General features: G+C 59.7%; 1 protein-coding gene across 1 annotated transcript in view; it reads left to right on the forward strand.

The window, feature by feature from the left end:
- SNRNP200 (small nuclear ribonucleoprotein U5 subunit 200) overlaps nucleotides 1-18,127 on the forward strand; it is a 48,181-nt gene that overhangs the window by 21,794 nt on the left and 8,260 nt on the right. The window contains 16 exon segments of the mRNA XM_064175427.1: nucleotides 1,543-1,674; nucleotides 2,697-2,885; nucleotides 3,993-4,046; nucleotides 4,048-4,191; nucleotides 5,495-5,647; nucleotides 5,768-5,848; nucleotides 7,205-7,288; nucleotides 8,454-8,560; nucleotides 9,772-9,890; nucleotides 10,140-10,294; nucleotides 11,667-11,856; nucleotides 12,763-12,936; nucleotides 14,073-14,233; nucleotides 15,275-15,502; nucleotides 16,428-16,619; nucleotides 17,789-17,967. Of these exon segments, the coding sequence (XP_064031497.1) occupies nucleotides 1,543-1,674; nucleotides 2,697-2,885; nucleotides 3,993-4,046; nucleotides 4,048-4,191; nucleotides 5,495-5,647; nucleotides 5,768-5,848; nucleotides 7,205-7,288; nucleotides 8,454-8,560; nucleotides 9,772-9,890; nucleotides 10,140-10,294; nucleotides 11,667-11,856; nucleotides 12,763-12,936; nucleotides 14,073-14,233; nucleotides 15,275-15,502; nucleotides 16,428-16,619; nucleotides 17,789-17,967 (2,342 nt within the window).

Here is an 18,127-nt window from a genome sequence, read left to right on the forward strand (position 1 = left end):
CTGGGGAGGCTGTTGGAGGTGGTGGTTGTGAGGAGGAGGTGCTGGGGAGGCTCCTGGAGGTGGTGGTTGTGAGGAGGAGGTGCTGAGGAGGCTCTGGGAGGTGGTGGTTGTGAGGAGGAGGTGCTGGGGAGGCTGTTGGAGGTGGTGGTTGTGAGGAGGTGGTGCTGGGCAGGCTCTTGGAGGTGGTGGTTGTGAGGAGGAGGTGCTGGGGAGGCTCCTGGAGGTGGTGGTTGTGAGGAGGTGGTGCTGAGGAGGCTCTGGGAGGTGGTGGATGTGAGGAGGAGGTGCTGAGGAGGCTCTGGGAGGTGGTGGTTGTGAGGAGGAGGTGCTGAGGAGGCTCTGGGAGGTGGTGGTTGTGAGGAGGTGGTGCTGAGGAGGCTCCTGGAGGTGGTGGTTGTGAGGAGGTGGTGCTGGGGAGGCTGTTGGAGGTGGTGGTTGTGAGGAGGTGGTGCTGAGGAGGCTCCTGGAGGTGGTGGTTGTGAGGAGGTGGTGCTGGGGAGGCTGTTGGAGGTGGTGGTTGTGAGGAGGAGGTGCTGGAGAAGCTCTTGGAGGTGGTGGTTGTGAGGAGGAGGTGCTGGAGAGGCTCCTGGAGGTGGTGATTGTGAGGAGGTGGTGCTGGAGAGGCTGTTGGAGGTGGTGATTGTGAGGAGGTGGTGCTGGAGAGGCTGTTGGAGGTGGTGGTTGTGAGGAGGAGGTGCTGGGGAGGCTCTGGGAGGTGGTGGTTGTGAGGAGGAGGTGCTGGAGAGGCTGTTGGAGGTGGTGGTTGTGAGGAGGAGGTGCTGAGGAGGCTCTGGGAGGTGGTGGTTGTGAGGAGGTGGTGCTGAGGAGGCTCTGGGAGGTGGTGGTTGTGTGTCTGGGCCAAAGGTGCCTTCTCCACAGTCACCACCAAGCAATTCCCTGGCTGCACTGGGCAGTCAGAGAGGTTTTGGTGGGAAGAGACCTTCAGGATCATCAAATCCAGCCCTGAGCCCAGCACTGCCCCAGGGCAGCACCAACCATGGCCCTCAGCACCACAGCTCCACAGCTCTCAAACCCCTCCAGGGTTGGGGACTCCACCACTGCCCCTGAGCAGCCTGGGTCAGGCCTGGACAAACCTCAAGGGGCAGAAATTGTTCCTCATGGGCAAACTAAACCTGCCCTGGGGCAACCTGAGGACATTTCCTCTTGTCCTGTCCCTTGTTGCTTGACAGCAGAGCCCAAGCCCCACCTGGCTGCAGCCTCCTCTCAGGCAGCTCTGCTCTGCAGACCCTTCTCTGCCTTTTTTGCCCTCCTCTGGCCCTGCCTCAGCTCCTCAATGCCCTTCTTGCAGTGAGGAGCCCAAACCTGACCCCAACACTCAAGCTGTGGCCTCATCAAAGGACTCTCTGAGGGACCTGGGAAGGTTGGGCAGGGATTCTGCAGTTCCTCTGCCCTCAGCTCTGCTGAGCTGTGCCCCTCTCCAGCACCCAGTCTCTCCTCCACGTTTCTGGTGTCAAGAGCAGCATTTCCCATCCCTTTCTTGCCCCCAAGGAAGAGGCTCTGATGGTTGTTTCTCTCCCACAGGTGCTGGTTTCCACAGCCACCCTGGCCTGGGGGGTGAACCTCCCTGCCCACACTGTCATCATCAAGGGGACACAGGTTTACAGCCCAGAGAAGGGACGTTGGACTGAGCTGGGAGCTTTGGACATCCTCCAGGTGAACTTCTGCCTGCTCCCAGCACCTTGGGCAGGATTTTTCCCTTGCCCTTGCTCTCTGCTGTCTTAGAAACAGGAGAGAGAAGCAGATTCATGAATTCAAGGGTTGGAAGGGAGCTTAAAGCTCAGCAGGATGTGACCCCCACCTCTCCTCCAGCTCCCCTTGATGAGGTTTGCTGCCTCCTCCTGCCTTCTTTACCCTCAGCCATGCAGGATGTGACCCTCAGCTCTCCTCCAGCTCCCCCTGGGAGGTTTGCTGCCTCCTGCTGCCTTCTCTACCCTCAGCCATGCAGGATGTGACCCTCAGCTCTCCTCCAGCTCCCCCTGGGAGGTTTGCTGCCTCCTGCTGCCTTCTCTACCCTTAGCCATGCAGGAGGTGACCCTCAGCTCTCCTCCAGCTCCCCCTGGGAAGTTTGCTGCCTCCTGCTGCCTTCTCTACCCTCAGCCATGCAGGATGTGACCCTCAGCTCTCCTCCAGCTCCTCTTGATGAGGTTTGCTGCCTCCTGCCTTGTTTTAGGGAGGGACCATACTGAAATTTAAGGGCTCTGAGGTTTCTTCTTTCTCCTCTTGAGCTTGGGGGAAGGTCTGGGGAGCTGACAGTACCCACAGCAGCACATCCAGTTTTGGTGCCTCCCTTCCTCCCCCAGCACAAGAAGGATGTGGAACTGTTGAGGAGGGTCTAGAGGAAGCCATGAGGATGAGCAGAGGGCTGAAGAGCCTCCTCTGGGCTGGAGATGAGGAAGAGTGAGGGAGACTCTGGCACAGGTCTCCCCAGGGAGGTTGTGGATCACAGATTGTGATCTTTGATCACATTCTGTGATTCTGTGCTCCACAACCTCCCTGGACAACCTGTGCCAGAGTCTCCTTCACCCTCACTGCACAGCTGAGGAGAAGAAGACCCCTGAACACCTGAGGAGAATCCCTGCCCTGCTCCTGCTGGATCAGGAGATGGCAGCAAGCAGAAATGCCCAAGACAAAAAGGGACTTTAAGCTTTGCTGACCTCAACTTTCTCCTCTTTCAGATGCTGGGACGTGCTGGGAGGCCTCAATATGACACCAAGGGGGAAGGGATCCTCATCACCTCCCATGGGGAGCTGCAGTATTACCTCTCCCTCCTCAACCAGCAGCTGCCCATTGAGAGCCAGATGGTAGCCAAGCTCCCAGACATGCTCAATGCTGAAACTGTGCTGGGCAACGTTCAGAATGCCAAGGTGAGCTTTGCTTTTCCCACCTCCTGCTCCAGCAGGAGCAGGGCAGGGATTATCCCTCTGGATTGAGCAGTGGGGAGGGTCACAGCTGCAGTGCCAAGGTCAGGTTTGGGCTCTCCACTCTCAAGAAGGATGTGAATGAGCCTTGAATGAAGGAAGCTCAACACAAAAGGGTCCCCTCAAAAGGCAGGCAGCATCTGGGTGCTGCTCAGCTCAAGCCACTTTGGTTTACACAGAGGTTGGATGGCTTCAGGCCTGCCCTGGATTAAAGAGCAGGGGACAGGAGCCTCAATTTCTATCTCCTGGAATGCAGGCAGACAAAAGCTGCTGCTGGAGGAGCTACCACAGCCCTGCCTGTGGCTTCCTGCAGCCAGGTTCTGAGTTTGGAGTCAGGGAATTGGTTGGGCACTCAGTGCCAGGGGTCAGGAGTTAGGTTGGACTCAATCCTGGAGGTCTTTTCCAACCTGCTTCATTCTCTGATGACCAGGAAGGCTCTGATGGCATCCAGCAGGGCATGGAGTGTGGGCAACAGGGCAAGGGAGGTTCTCCTGCCCTCTGCTCTGCCCTGCTGAGGCCACAGCTGGAATCCTGGGCTCAGTTCTGTGCTCCTCAGTTGCAGAGGGACAGGGAAGGGCTGCAGAGAGTCCAGGGCAGGCTGGGCAGATGCTGAGGGGCCTGGAGCAGCTCTGGCAGGAGCAAAGGCTGAGCCCTGGGGCTGAGAGCCTGCAGCAGAGCAGCCCCAGAGGGCATCTGAGCAGTGCTGAGCAAGAGCTGAAGGAGCTGTGGGGGCCCAGAGGCTGGGGCCAGGCTCTGTTAGGAGCAAAGGCTGAGAGCCTGCAGCAGAGCAGCCCCAGAGGGCATCTGAGCAGTGCTGAGCAAGAGCTGAAGGAGCTGTGGGGGGCAAGAGGCTGGGGCCAGGCTCTGTTAGGAGCAAAGGCTGAGAGCCTGCAGCAGAGCAGCCCCAGAGGGCATCCGAGCCATGAGGCCATTTCCAACCTGCTTAATTCTGTGCCTCTGTGATTCTGCTCTGCTGCTCAGAGAGGGAGCAGTGTCCTGTGCTGCTCTCAGCCGTGTTTGGTGTCCCTCATGCCTGCTTTGGGTGTCCCTCAGGATGCAGTCAACTGGCTGGGCTACACCTACCTGTACATCCGCATGCTGCGCTCCCCCCCCCCTCTACGGCATCTCCCACGACGACCTCAAGGGGGACCCCCTGCTGGAGCAGCGCCGCCTCGACCTGGTGCACACAGCAGCCCTCATGCTGGACAAGAACAACCTGGTCAAGTACGACAAGAAAACAGGCAACTTCCAGGTGAGGAGGGCCAGGGAAAGCTGCTGCTGGCAAACCTCGCCCCTGGCCTCCTCTTGGTCCTGGCCCTGCTCAGCTCCACTGCCTGCTGGCTTCCTTCAGAGGCAGGGAGAGGGCAAAAGGGAGCTCCAGAACCATGGAGCTGCTCCCTGTTGAGCTCCACTGCCTGTTGGATTCCTTCAGAGGCAGGGAGAGGACAAAAGGGAGCTCCAGAAGCATGGAGCTGCTCCCTGTTGAGCTCCACTGCCTGTTGGATTCCTTTAGAGGCAGGGAGAGGGCAAAAGGGAGCTCCAGAAGCATGGAGCTGCTCTCTGCTTAGCTCCACTGCCTGCTGGCTTCCTTCAGAGGCAGGGAGAGGACAAAAGGGAGCTCCAGAAGCATGGAGCTGCTCTCTGCTCAGCTCCACTGCCTGCTGGCTTCCTTCAGAGGCAGGGAGAGGGCAAAAGGGAGCTCCAGAACCATATTGCTGCTCTCTGCTAAGCTCCACTGCCTGTTGGCTTTCTTTAGAGGCAGGGAGAGGGCAAAAGAGCTGCAGAACCATGGAGCTGCTCTCTGCTCAGCTCCACTGCCTGTTGGCTTCATTTAGAGGCAGGGAGAGGACAAAAGAGAGCTCCAGAACCATGGAGCTGCTCTCTGCTCAGCTCCACTGCCTGTTGGCTTTCTTTAGAGGCAGGGAGAGGACAAAAGGGAGCTCCAGAACCATATTGCTGCTCTCTGCTAAGCTCCACTGCTTGTTGGCTTCATTTAGAGGCAGGGAGAGGGCAAAAGGGAGCTCCAGAGCCATGGAGCTGCTCTCTGGTGAGCTCCACTACCTGTTGGCTTCCTTCAGAGGCAGGGAGAGGGCAAAAGGGAGCTCCAAAAGCAGGTTGAAGCAAACCTTGGCTCAGCTGTGAGCTCTGGAGGTGTGCAGCAGGGCAGAGCAGCTTCACAGAGCTTGGGTTGGAAGGGAGCTTAAAGCTCAGCCAGTGCCAACCACCCTGCCATGGGCAAGGGGCACCTTTCAGCAGCCCAGGGTGCTCAAGGCCACATCCAACCTGGCTTTGAACACCTCCAGGGAGGTTGTGGAGCACAGAATGTGATCAAAGATCACCTTCTATGCTTCTGTGCTCCACAACCTCCCTGGGCAAACCTGTGCCAGTGCCACCTCCACCCTCACTCTTCCTCATCTCCAGTCTCTACCCTCCTCAAGCTTCAACCCTGGGTGATTTGGAGCCCTGCTTCAGCCTGCTTCCTTCTCAGCATCTTCTGTCCTGGGTTCTTTGTCTCTTTCTTCTCCTTTACTCAGGCTCTTTGTCCCCTCTGGCAGGTGACAGAGCTGGGTCGCATTGCCAGCCACTACTACATCACCAACGAGACAGTGCAGACCTACAACCAGCTCCTGAAGCCCACTCTGAGTGAAATTGAACTCTTCAGGGTCTTCTCCCTGTCCTCAGAGTTCAGGAACATCACTGTGAGAGAGGTATGGAACCTTCCAACCCAGCCCAACTCATCAGACAGCTCCTACCCCTCCACCCAGGGCATCTCAGCTGTCCTCTTTGAGGGACTCTTCTCAGCTCTCCTGCTTTGGTTCTCTCTGCAGGAGGAGAAGTTGGAGCTTCAGAAGCTGCTGGAACGTGTCCCCATCCCAGTCAAGGAGAGCATTGAGGAGCCCAGTGCCAAGGTGAGCCCTGCCTTGACCCTTCAAAGGCTCTTCTGGAGGGCTGCAGTCGTCCTTGGGGCATATTCAACATCTCTGTGGGTGCCAGGGACAGAGGCACTGAGTGCAGCCTCAGCAGGTTTGCTGCCCACACCAAGCTGTGTGCTGCAGCAGCCAGGCTGGAGGGCAGGATCCATGCAGAGGGAGCTGGGCAGGCTGCAGAGGTGGGCACAAGCCAAGCTCAGGAGCTTCAACCAGACCAAGGGCAAGGTCCTGCAGCTGGGTCGAGGCACTGCCAAGCACAACTCCAGGCTGGGCAGTGCCAGGCTGCAGAGCAGCCCTGAGGAGAGGCACTTGGGGGTGCTGCTGGAGGAGAAGCTCAGCAGGAGCCAGCAGTGTGCACTTGCAGCCCAGAGAGCCAAGCAGAGCCTGGGCTGCAGCAGCAGCAGTGTGGCCAGCAGGGCCAGGGAGGGGATTCTGCCCCTCTGCTCTGCTCTGCTGAGAGCCCACCTGGAGTCCTGCATCCAGCTCTGGAGCCCCTGGGCCAAGAGGGCTGTGGAGATGCTGGAGAGTGTCCAGAGCAGGGCCAGGAGGATGCTGAGAGGCTGCAGCAGCTCTGCTGTGAGCACAGCCTGAAAGAGTTGGGGCTGTGCAGGCTGCAGCAGAGGAGGCTCCCAGGGGACCTTCTTGTGGCCTGCCAGGATCTGAAGGGGGCTCCAAAAAAGCTGGGGAGGGACTTTGGAGGCTGTGAGGGAGTGGCAGGAGTGGGGGGATGGAGCAGAGCTGGAGGTGGGGAGAGTGAGGCTGGAGGTGAGGAGGAAGTTGTTGAGCAGGAGAGTGGTGAGAGCCTGGCAGGGGCTGCCCAGGGAGGGGGTTGAGGCCCCATGGCTGGAGGTGTTTGAGGCCAGGCTGGCTGAGGCTGTGTGCAGCCTGCTCTAGGGTAGGGTGTCCCTGGGCATGGCAGGGGGTTGGCATTGCCTGCTCCTTGTGCTCCCTTCCAGCCCTGCCTGGTTCTGTGGTTCAGATCTGTCGTGGTGGATGCCCCTCAGGGTGGGTATCTCTCTTCTCTTCCCTCTGTGGTTCATCCTGGGCTGTGTCAGAGATGTTCCAAGAGCCTCAGCTGAGCTCAGCTCTTGCTCAAGCAGTGGTTTGAAAGTGGAGCAGGGGAGCTTTGGTCTGGACAGCAGCAGGAAGCTCTGCACAGTGTGAGGGTGGAGGAGACACTGGACCAGGCTGCCCAGGGCTGTGGTGGAGGCCTCAGCACTGCAGTTGGAGGTGTCCCTGCTGACTGCAGAGGGGTGGCCTTGGACAGTTGATGGCTTCTGTCTTGCCACACCTCAATGCCCACCAGGCTCAGGTCCTCTCTGTTCTCTTCCCCAGATCAATGTGCTCCTGCAAGCCTTCATCTCCCAGCTGAAGCTGGAAGGGTTTGCTCTCATGGCAGACATGGTCTATGTCACCCAGGTGAGTCAGAGAACCAACCCAGGGCCTCTGCCTCTCCATGTAGGTGTCTGCAGCCCAACCACATCTTGCTCTCCAACTATTTACACCTCAGAACCTTTGGCTGTGGACAAGAGGCCTCAAGTTGCTCCAGGGGAGGTTTATGTTGGACATGAGGAACAATTCCTTTGCTCCAAGAGTGGTCAGGGATTGGCAGAGGCTGCCCAGGGAGGTGGTGGAGTCCTCATGCTTGGAGGTGTTCAAGGAACCTGTGGCTATGGCACTTTGGTGGCCTCAGTGGGGTTGGGTTGGTGTTGGGCTTGATCTTGGAGGTCTTTTCCAACTCAAACCATTCCATGAATCCCTGACTGGTGTGGCCTTGTCCTTCTGCCCCTGAGGCTGAGATCCCAAAGGATCTGAGATGTTGCTCCACTGGTGAGGTGTTTGGGATGGACCTTCAGGTGTGAGTCAGGACTTAAAGGGGCCAAGAGGAGAGCTGGGGACAGAGATTTGTGCAGAGCCTGTTGGGACAGGCCAAGGGGGGATGGATTGAGCTCAGAGAGGGAGATTTAGGCTGGAGAGAAGGAGGAAAGTTTTGATGCTGTGGGTGCTGAGAGCCTGTGCCAGGCTGCCCAGAGAGGTGGGAGCTGCCCCATGCCTGGGGGTCAGGAGGAGGGGACAGGCTCTGCTCACTGCTGCCTGGGACAGGAGCAGCAGCAATGGATGGAAGCTGCAGCACAGGAGGTTGCAGCTCAGCACAAGGGCAACTTCTTGGCTGGAAGGGTCCCAGAGCCTGGCACAGGCTGCCCAGAGAGGTTGTGGAGTCTCCTTGTGTGGAGCCTTTCCAGGCCTGTCCAGGTCCTGTGTGCCCTGAGCTAGACTGGATGGTTCTGCTGTGCCAGGGGGCTTGGACTTGATCTCTTTGGGTTCCCTTCCAAGCCCTGACATCCTGTGAGCTGTGATCCCTGGCACCACTGCAGGTCAGGTCGTGTGGGGCTGTGAGCAACCTGCTCTGCTTGGGACTGTCCCTGCTGGCTGCAAGGAGGGGTTGAGCTGGAGGACTCTGAAAGGTCCATTCCCACCCAGACCAGTCTGGCACCGTGTGATTGGGCAGGAGAATGGGTGGAGAGGTAGGGAGGGGTCAGTGTGGTGGCCCCAGGCAAAGTGTCCCTTTGTGTCCCCCTCCAAGTCTGCCGGGAGGCTGATGAGAGCCATCTTCGAGATCGTCCTGAACCGGGGCTGGGCCCAGCTCACAGACAAGACCTTGAACCTCTGCAAGATGATTGACAAAAGGATGTGAGTGAGGCCCTGAGGGTCCTGCTTGGGCTGGGGGGAGGTTATTCAGGGTGGTCTGGGTGGGTCTGCAGCCAGAGCAGCCTCATGTTCATCCTCGCTCTGTCCTCAGCACTGCTCAAGCCACAGCTTGAGTGCTGTGTCCAGTTCTGGGCTCCTCCATTGCAGAGAGATGCTGAGGTGCTGGAAGGTGCCCAGAGCAGGGCAGCAAGGCTGGGGAGGGGCCTGGAGCACAGCCCTGTGAGGAGAGGCTGAGGGAGCTGGGGGGGTGCAGCCTGCAGCAGAGGAGGCTCAGGGCAGAGCTGATTGCTGCCTGCAGCTGCCTGCAGGGAGGCTGTAGCCAGGTGGGGTTGGGCTCTGCTGACAGGCAGGCAGGGCCAGCAGAAGGGGCCAGAGGCTGAAGCTGTGTCAGGGCAGGTTGAGGCTGGAGGTGAGGAGGAAGTTGTTGTCAGAGAGAGTGATTGGCACTGGAATGGGCTGCCCAGGGAGGTGGTGCAGTGCCCATGGCTGGAGGTGTTGCAGCCAAGGCTGGCTGGGGCCCTGAGTGCCATGGTCTGGTTGGTTGGGCAGGGCTGGGGCTGGGTGCTAGGCTGGGCTGGCTGAGCTTGGAGCTCTCTGCCAAGCTGCCTGGTTCTGTGATCTGAAGGCTTTGAGGCTGAGGCCACAGCTTGAGTGCTGAGGTCAGTTTTGGGCTCCTCACTCCAAGGAGGACACTGAGGAGGTAGACCAGGGCCAGAAAGATGGGGAAGGGTCTGGGGAACAGGGCTGGGGATAAGCAGCTGAGGGAGCTGGGGGTGTTAAGCCTGCAGGAGAGCAGCCCCAGAGGGCATCTGAGCAGTGCTGAGCAAGAGCTGAAGGAGCTGTGGGGGGCAAGAGGCTGGGGCCAGGCTCTGCTGAGTGGTGCCCAGTGGCAGGCCAAGGGGCAAAGGGCACAGAGTGGAGCCCAGGAGGTTGGATGTGAAGAGGAGGAGGAGAAAGTTGTTTGTTGTGAGGGTGCTGAGGCCTGGAGCAGGCTGCCCAGAGAGGCTGTGGAGCCTCCTTGTGTGCAGAGCTGCCAACCCCCCCTGGGCACTGTGCTGCTGGGCAAGCTGCTGGGGGTGCCCTGCTGGGGGCAGGGTGGGCTCAGCCTGGGCTGCTCTCCAGAGCTCCCTTCCAAGCCCACACCTCTCTGGGCCTTGGGGGTGCTGTGAGCTCAGCCCCTGGTGCCCTGGCAGGTGGCAGTCCATGTGCCCTCTGCGCCAGTTCAAGAAGCTGCCTGAGGAGGTGGTGAAGAAGATTGAGAAGAAGAATTTCCCCTTCGAGCGTCTCTACGACCTGAACCACAACGAGATTGGTATGGAGGCCCCCACGGGGCAGGGGGGGAGGGCATGGCAGGGGCAGGCCTCTGCTTCTCCTCTGCCACCATTGGACCCAGAAATTGGGGGCTGGTGGAGGGGAAGTTTTTCTCCTGCCTCAGCTGATGAGGTGCTTGAGGAGGGCAGAAGCTTTGCCTCGGTGCTTGGATTCCTGCTCTCCTGAAGCTGGCAGGTGTTGGCTGTCCTCTTGTCCATCTGTCCTGAGCACAACCTTGTCCTTGTTGCAGGGGAGCTGATCAGGATGCCCAAGATGGGCAAAACCATCCACAAGTATGTTCACCTCTTCCCCAAGCTGGAGCTGTCTGTGCACCTGCAGCCCATCACCCGCTCCACCCTCAAAGTGGAGCTCACCATCGCCCCGGACTTCCAGTGGGATGAGAAGGTGAGCCTGGAGCTCAGCCTGCTGCTGGCAGCCCAGGGCAGGCCAAGCTGCTGCTGCTGGGAGGAGGCTGCTGGCAGGAGCTCAGTAAGGACCATCCTGGTGGTGGTGGGAGGAGGATGCTGGTGGGAGCTCAGTAAGGACCATCTTGGTGGTGGTGGTGGGAGGAGGATGCTGGTGGAAGCTCAGTAAGGACCATCCTGGTGGTGATGGTGGGAGGAGGATGCTGGTGGGAGCTCAGTAAGGACCATCCTGGTGGTGGTGGGAGGAGGATGCTGGTGGGAGCTCAATAAGGACCATCCTGGTGGTGGTGGTGGGAGGAGGATGCTGGTGGGAGCTCAGTAAGGACCATCCTGGTGGTGATGGTGGGAGGAGGATGCTGGTGGAAGCTCAGTAAGGACCATCCTGGTGGTGGTGGGAGGAGGATGAGCTCAGTAAGGACCACATTGATGGTGATGGTGGGAGAAGGATGCTGGTTGGAGCTCAGTAAGGACCATCCTGGTGGTGGTGGTGGGAGGAGGATGCTGGTTGGAGCTCAGTAAGGACCATCCTGGTGGTGGTGGTGGGAGGAGGATGCTGGTTGGAGCTCAGTAAGGACCATCCTGGTGGTGTGGGAGGAGGATGAGCTCAGTAAGGACCCTATTGATGGTGATGGTGGGAGGAGGATGCTGGTGGGAGCTCAGTAAGGACCATCCTGGTGGTGGTGGGAGGAGGATGAGCTCAGTAAGGACCATATTGATGGTGATGGTGGGAGAAGGATGCTGGTTGGAGCTCAGTAAGGACCATCCTGGTGGTGGTGGTGGGAGGAGGATGCTGGTGGGAGCTCAGTAAGGACCATCCTGGTGGTGGTGGGAGGAGGATGCTGGTTGGAGAAGGATGCTGGTGGGAGCTCAATAAGCACCATTCTGGTGGTGGTGGTGGGAGGAGGATGCTGGTGGGAACTCAATAAGGACCATGCTGGTGGTGGGAGGAGGAGGAGGCAGGTGGAAGGAGGAGGCAGGTGGGAGGAGGAGGAGGAGGCAGGTGGGAGGAGGAGGAGGCTGGTGGGAGGAGGAGGCAGGTGGAAGCTCAATAAGGACCATGCTGGTAGTGTGAAGAGGACAGCAGTGGCAGGAGGCTGCTGGTGGAAGGATATGGGACACTGGTGGAAGAAGGACAGTGGTGGCTGTTGGGAGGAAGGCACTCTTAGGGCAGGAAGAGGATATTGGTAGGAGTCCTCCACCTCCACCTCTCCCTGCCCCAAGAGTGGTGTGAGGAGGAGGAGGAGGAGGAGGATAGAGGTGGGAAGAGGCCACCTGTGGGGCAGGGCTGCCGTGGGCAAGCTGCACTTCAGCCGCCGGAGGGCTGGGGTGAAGGAGACATCTTCCTGGCTCAGGTGCATGGCTCCTCAGAAGCTTTCTGGATCCTGGTGGAAGATGTGGACAGTGAGGTGATCCTGCACCACGAGTACTTCCTGCTGAAGGCCAAGTATGCCCAGGATGAGCACTTGGTCACCTTCTTCGTGCCAGTCTTCGAGCCCCTGCCCCCCCAGTACTTCATCCGCGTCGTGTCCGACCGCTGGCTCTGTGAGTGCCACCCTGGGCCCCTGGCAGCTGTCCCTGCCTGTGGCAGGAGCTTGGGACTGGAGGATCTTGAAGGTCCCTCCCAAGCCAACCCGTTCCAGGATTCTCTTATTGTTATTGGATGAGAGGAAGAAGTTGGTAGGGGGAGAGGTTGGGGGGGCAGAAGTTTGTAGGGGGAGAAGTGAAGTTGGGAGGGGAAGAAGTGAAGTTGGGAGGGGAAGGAGTGAAGTTTGTAGGGGGAGGAGTGAAGTTTGTAGGGGGAGGAGTGAAGTTGGGAGGGGAAGGAGTGAAGTTGGGAGGGGAAGGAGTGAAGTTGGGAGGGGGAGGAGTGAAGTTGGGAGGGGGAGAAGTGAAGTTGGGAGGGGGAGGAGTGAAGTTGGGAGGGGGAGAAGTGAAGTTGGGAGGGGGAGAAGTGAAGTTGGGAGGGGGAGAAGTGAAGTTGGGAGGGGGAGAAGTGAAGTTGGGAGGGGGAGAAGAAGTTGGGAGGGGGAGAAGTGAAGTTGGGAGGGGGAGAAGTGAAGTTGGGAGGGGGAGAAGTGAAGTTGGGAGGGGGAGAAGTGAAGTTGGGAGGGGGAGAAGTGAAGTTGGGAGGGGGAGAAGTGAAGCTGGCAGTGGAAGTTCATCCCCAGGAGGGTGCCTGGACACCAGACCAAGTTGTCTGGGGCAGTTGTGTCCAAAGCCAGGCTGGATCAGGCCTTGAGCACCCTGTGCTGGTGAGAGCTGTCCCTGCCCATGGCAGGGGCTTGGCACTGGATGACCTCAAAGGTCCCTTCCAACCCGACCCATGGAAAGCTGCTGAGCCCCAGGCGAGGGCAGGAGCGAGGAACCCTTTGGCAGGTGCAGCTCAAGAGCTGAAGCCTCTGGAGCGGTTCTGGGGTGCCAGTGAAGGGTTTTGTGTCTCTCTGCCAGCCTGTGAGACCCAACTGCCTGTGTCCTTCCGCCACCTGATCCTGCCTGAGAAGTATCCTCCCCCCACCGAGCTGCTGGACCTGCAGCCCCTGCCTGTGTCTGCGCTGCGCAACAGCTCCTTCGAGAGCCTCTACCAGGACAAGTTCCCCTTCTTCAACCCCATCCAGACTCAAGGTGGGTGGCATCTGCTGCTCTGCCAGGGCAGCTTGAGGAGGTGCCCACCCTGGAGGTGTTGAAGGTCAGGCTGGGTGAGGTCTTGGGCAACCTGGATGAGCAGGAGGTGTCCCTGCACATGGAGCTGGATGACCTTTAAGGTCCCTTCCAAGTCCAAACCGTTCTGTGAACTCCTCCAAACTGGCTCTTGGTGAGCCCTGGTGAGGCCTTCTGGGACCAGTTGTTCTGGGGCCAGTTGTTCTGGGATCAGTTGTTCTGGGGCCAGGTCTGTGCTGCCCAGGGGCAGAGGGACAGGGAAGGGCTGCAGAGAGTCCAGGGCAGGCTGGGCAGATGCTCTGGCAGCAGCAAAGGCTGAGCCCTGGGGCTGAGAGCCTGCAGGAGAGCAGCCCCAGAGGGCATCTGAGCAGTGCTGAGCAAGAGCTGAAGGAGCTGTGGGGGGCAAGAGGCTGGGGCCAGGCTCTGCTCAGTGGTGCCCAGTGCCAGGCCAAGGGGCAGAGGGCACAGAGTGGACCCCAGGAGGTTGGATGTGAAGAGGAGGAGAAAGTTGTTTGTTGTGAGGGTGCTGAGGCCTGGAGCAGGCTGCCCAGAGAGGCTGTGGAGCCTCCTTGTGTGCAGAGCTGCCAACCCCCCCTGGGCACTGTGCTGCTGGGCAAGCTGCTGGGGGTGCCCTGCTGCAGTGGGTGCCCTGGGCTTGGCCTGGCTGCTCTCCAGAGCTCCCTTCCAAGCCTACCATGGTGGGATTTGGAGATTCCTTAATGTGAAGAACTTCTCTGGCAGATAAAATCCTCTCTGCACTCCCTGAGCCTTCCAGGATGGACACTTTGAACTCTTTCTCCATGGGGCCAGGATGTCTTTGGTCCATGGAGTGGCTTGGGAAAGCCCTTCCAGATCCTCCAGCCCAACCATCCCCTAACTCTAGCAAGCCTGGGGCTAAACCATGACCCTCAACACCACACTTTGGGGGCTTTAAAACCCCTCCAGGGGTGCTCACAGCTCCCAACAACCTTTTCTGGAGCTCCTCCTTGCCCCAGGTTGGATTTTTCCTTGTCTGTTTCAAGACCTTTGATGGAAAATCCACAGAGGTTTTGTTGTTGTGCTTCAACTTCCTCCTCCTGTGTCCTCCTCTCTGCCCCCAGTGTTCAACACTGTCTACAACAGCGATGACAACGTCTTTGTGGGTGCCCCCACGGGCAGTGGCAAGACCATTTGTGCTGAATTTGCCATCCTGAGGATGCTGCTGCAGAACTCTGAGGGTCGTTGTGTCTACATCACCCCCATGGAGGCCTTGGCTGAGCAGGTAACCATCTTCAAGCCAGCTTGGATCTGCTTCCTCTCCCTCCCTGCTTCTCTTCTCCTCTTCTCTCTTTTGTTGTCACATCCCTCAGGATGACTCCAGAGTCATCAGAGAGGGATGGAGTTGGTGAGGGTGGAGGGGAACTTTGAGGTCATCAAGCCCAAGCACTCAGAGCTCACAGTCTCACCACTGCCACTGCACTGCCACCACACTGCTGTGTGTCTCCAGCAGCACACTGCAGAGCCTGAGCTGCTTAGCTTGCAGGAAACCTCCCAAGATCATCCCTGCCAGCCCTGAGTCCAGCACTGCCCCAGGGCAGCACCAACCATGGCCCTCAGCATCACAGCTCCAGGGATTTGAGACCCATCCAGGGGTGGGGACTCCACCACTGCCCCTGGGCAGCCTGGCACAGGCCTGGGCAAGCCTCAAGGGGCAGAAATTGTTCCTCATGGCCAATTTAAACCTGCCCTGAGGAAACTTGAGGACATTTCCAATTGTCCCATCACTTCCTAGGGAGAAGATCCCAACCCCAACCTGGCTGCAGCCTCCTCTCAGGCAGCTCTACAGACCCAGAAGCTCTCCCCTCAGCCTCCTTCTCCCCAGCTCCCTCAGCTGCTCCTCCCCAGCTCTCTTCTCCAGACCCTTCCCCACCTTTCCTCCCCTTCCCTGGGCCTGCTCCAGCTCCTCAATGTCCATCTTGGAGCCAGGAGCCCAAACCTGACCCCAGAACTCAAGCTCTGCCCTCCTCAGTGCCCAGCCCAGGGGCACAATCCCTGCCCCGCTCCACGCTCCCCACACCAGTGCTGCTCCAGGCCAGGCTGCTGCTGCCCTCCTTGCCCACCTGGGCACCCCCTGGCTCATCTCCAGCTGCTGCCAACCACCACCCCCAGCTCCCTTTCCCACTGGGCACTTTGCAGCCTGGAGCTCTGCTGCCTCTCTTCAGTGGCAGATGCCTGCTGAGGAGATTCCTTTGCTCCTCTCTGAGCTTCGCAGCTTCAGCCCCTGAGTGGTTTTGTTGTTCTGGGGGGGGTGGAATCGGTGCAGGTCTTCATGGACTGGTATGAGAAGTTCCAGGAACGCCTCAATAAGAAGGTTGTGCTGCTGACTGGGGAGACCAGCACTGACCTGAAGCTGCTGGGCAAAGGCAACATCATCATCAGCACCCCAGAGAAGTGGGACATCCTCTCCCGCCGCTGGAAGCAGCGCAAGAACGTCCAGAACGTCAACCTCTTCATCGTGGATGAAGTGCACCTCATCGGGGGGGAGAATGGGGTGAGCTGGGGGGGGGGGGCAGGGGCTGCTGCCCACCCTCTGAGGGGCAGAGGGGGAGGAGGAGGAGGAGGAGGGATAGGGTCAGATGCCTTGGGAAGCTAATGGCTGTGTCAGGAGCTTGGCGTCCTCCGCTGCGTGAGGAGGTTGGTGCCCTTCTGCTCCTCCACTTGGTGCCCTTCTCCTCCTCCACTGAGTGCCCTCCTTCAGTGTCAGGAGCTTGGTGCCCACCTCCTTCTCCACTTGGTGCCCTCCTCCTCTACTGAGTGCCCTCCTCCTCCACTGAGTGCCCTCCTTGACTGTCAGGAGCTTGGTGCCCTCCTCCTCCATTGAGTGCCCTCCTTCAGTGTCAGGAGCTTGGTGCCCTCCTCCTTCTCCACTTGGTGCCCTCCTCCTCCACTGAGTGCCCTCCTCCTCCACTGAGTGCCCTCCTTGACTGTCAGGAGCTTGGTGCCCTCCTCCTCCATTGAGTGCCCTCCTGTAGGAGCTTGGTGCCCTGCTCCACTGAGTGCCCTCCTTCACTGTCAGGAGCTTGGTGCCCTTTTCCTCCTCCACTGAGTGCCCTCCTCCTCCACTGAGTGCCCTCCTTGACTGTCAGGAGCTTGGTGCCCTCCTCCTCCATTGAGTGCCCTCCTTCACTGTCAGGAGCTTGGTGCCCTGCTCCACTGAGTGCCCTCCTTCACTGTCAGGAGCTTGGTGCCCTCCTCCTCCACTGAGTGCCCTCCTTCACTGTCAGGAGCTTAGTGCCCTCCTCCTCCACTGAGTGTCCTCCTCCACTGCAGGAGGAGCTTGGTGCCCTCCTCCACTGTGTCAGGAGCTCGGTGCCCTCCTCCTCCTCCACTGAGTGCCCTCCTCCACGGTGTCAGGAGCTCGGTGCCCTCCTCCCCCGGGCGTGGCCTCGCCCTCAGGCTGTGCTCTCTCCCCGCAGCCGGTGCTGGAGGTGATCTGCTCCCGCATGCGCTACATCTCCTCGCAGATCGAGCGACCCATCCGCATCGTGGCCCTCAGCTCCTCCCTGTCCAATGCCAAGGATGTGGCACACTGGCTGGGCTGCAGTGCCACCTCCACCTTCAACTTCCACCCCAACGTCCGCCCTGTGCCCCTGGAGCTTCACATTCAGGTGAGCTTTGGAGCAGTCTCAGCCTCTTTGTCCTCCCAGCTGCGCTCTGTGCAGTGTAACTGCTGCTGTCTGCTTGGGGCCAGAGTGGCTGAGAGCAGGCAGGCAGAGAGGGCGCTGGGGGTGCTGGCAGAGAGGAGCTGCAGAGGAGGCAGCAGTGCCCAGGTGGGCAGCAGAGCCAATGGCATCCTGGGCTGGCTGAGGAGCAGTGTGGGCAGCAGGACAAGGGAGCTGCTTCTGCCCCTGTGCTCAGCACTGCTCAGGCCACCCCTGCAGTGCTGTGTCCAGTTCTGGGCTCCTCCACTGCAGAGAGCTGCTGAGGTGCTGGAAGGTGCCCAGAGCAGGGCAGCAAGGCTGGGGAGGGGCCTGGAGTACAGCCCTGTGAGGAGAGGCTGAGGGAGCTGGGGGGGTGCAGCCTGCAGCAGAGGAGGCTCAGGGCAGAGCTGATTGCTGCCTGCAGCTGCCTGCAGGGAGGCTGTAGCCAGGTGGGGTTGGGCTCTGCTGCCAGGCAGGCAGGGCCAGCAGAAGGGGCCAGAGGCTGAAGCTGTGGCAGGGCAGGTTGAGGCTGACTGTGAGGAGGAAGCTCCTGGCAGAGAGAGTGATTGGCACTGGAATGGGCTGCCCAGGGAGGTGGTGCAGTGCCCATGGCTGGAGGTGTTGCAGCCAAGGCTGTCTGGGGCACTGAGTGCCATGGTCTGGTTGGTTGGGCAGGGCTGGGTGCTAGGCTGGGCTGGCTGAGCTTGGAGCTCTCTGCCAACCTGCCTGGTTCAATGATTCTCTCTCCCTCTTCTTCCATTCTCCTCCTGCTCCTCTCTCCCTCCTCCCCTCTCCGTCTTCCTCCTTCTCTATCTCTCTGCCTCCTCCTCTCCCTGCTTCTCCTCTCCCTGCTTCTCCTCTCCCTGCTTCTCCTCTCCCTGCTTCTCCTCTCCCTGCTTCTCCTCTCCCTGCTTCTCCTCTCCCTGCTTCTCCTCTTCCTCCCCCTTCCCCTCTTCTTCTCCCTCCTCTTTCCCCTCCTCTTTCCCCTCCTCTTTCCCCTCCTCTTTCCCCTCCTCTTTCCCCTCCTCTTTCCCCTCCTCTTTCCCCTCCTCTTCTCCCTCCTCTTTCCCCTCCTCTTCTCCCTCCTCTTTCCCCTCTTCCTCTCCCTCCTCCCCTCCCTCCTCTCTCCCCTGCAGGGCTTCAACATCAGCCACACGCAGACGCGGCTGCTGTCCATGGCCAAGCCCGTGTACCATGCCATCATGAAGCACTCCCCCAAGAAGCCTGTGCTGGTCTTTGTGCCCTCCCGCAAGCAGACTCGGCTCACAGCCATCAACATCCTCACCACCTGCGCCTCCGACGTCCAGCGGCAGAGGTCAGCCTGCTGGGGCCTCTGCCCCTCCTCTGCCTCAGGCAGGGAGCAGCTCTGGGGCTCCTTTGACAAGGGACAGAATGGGGTTGGGTGGAGAAGACCTTCAGGGTCAGCAACCTAACCACTCTCTGACTCTGCAGAGGCTGAGCCATGGCCTCAGCAC

This window comes from Pogoniulus pusillus, chromosome 42 (genome assembly GCF_015220805.1).
Source record: "Pogoniulus pusillus isolate bPogPus1 chromosome 42, bPogPus1.pri, whole genome shotgun sequence".
Lineage (NCBI taxonomy): Eukaryota > Metazoa > Chordata > Aves > Piciformes > Lybiidae > Pogoniulus > Pogoniulus pusillus.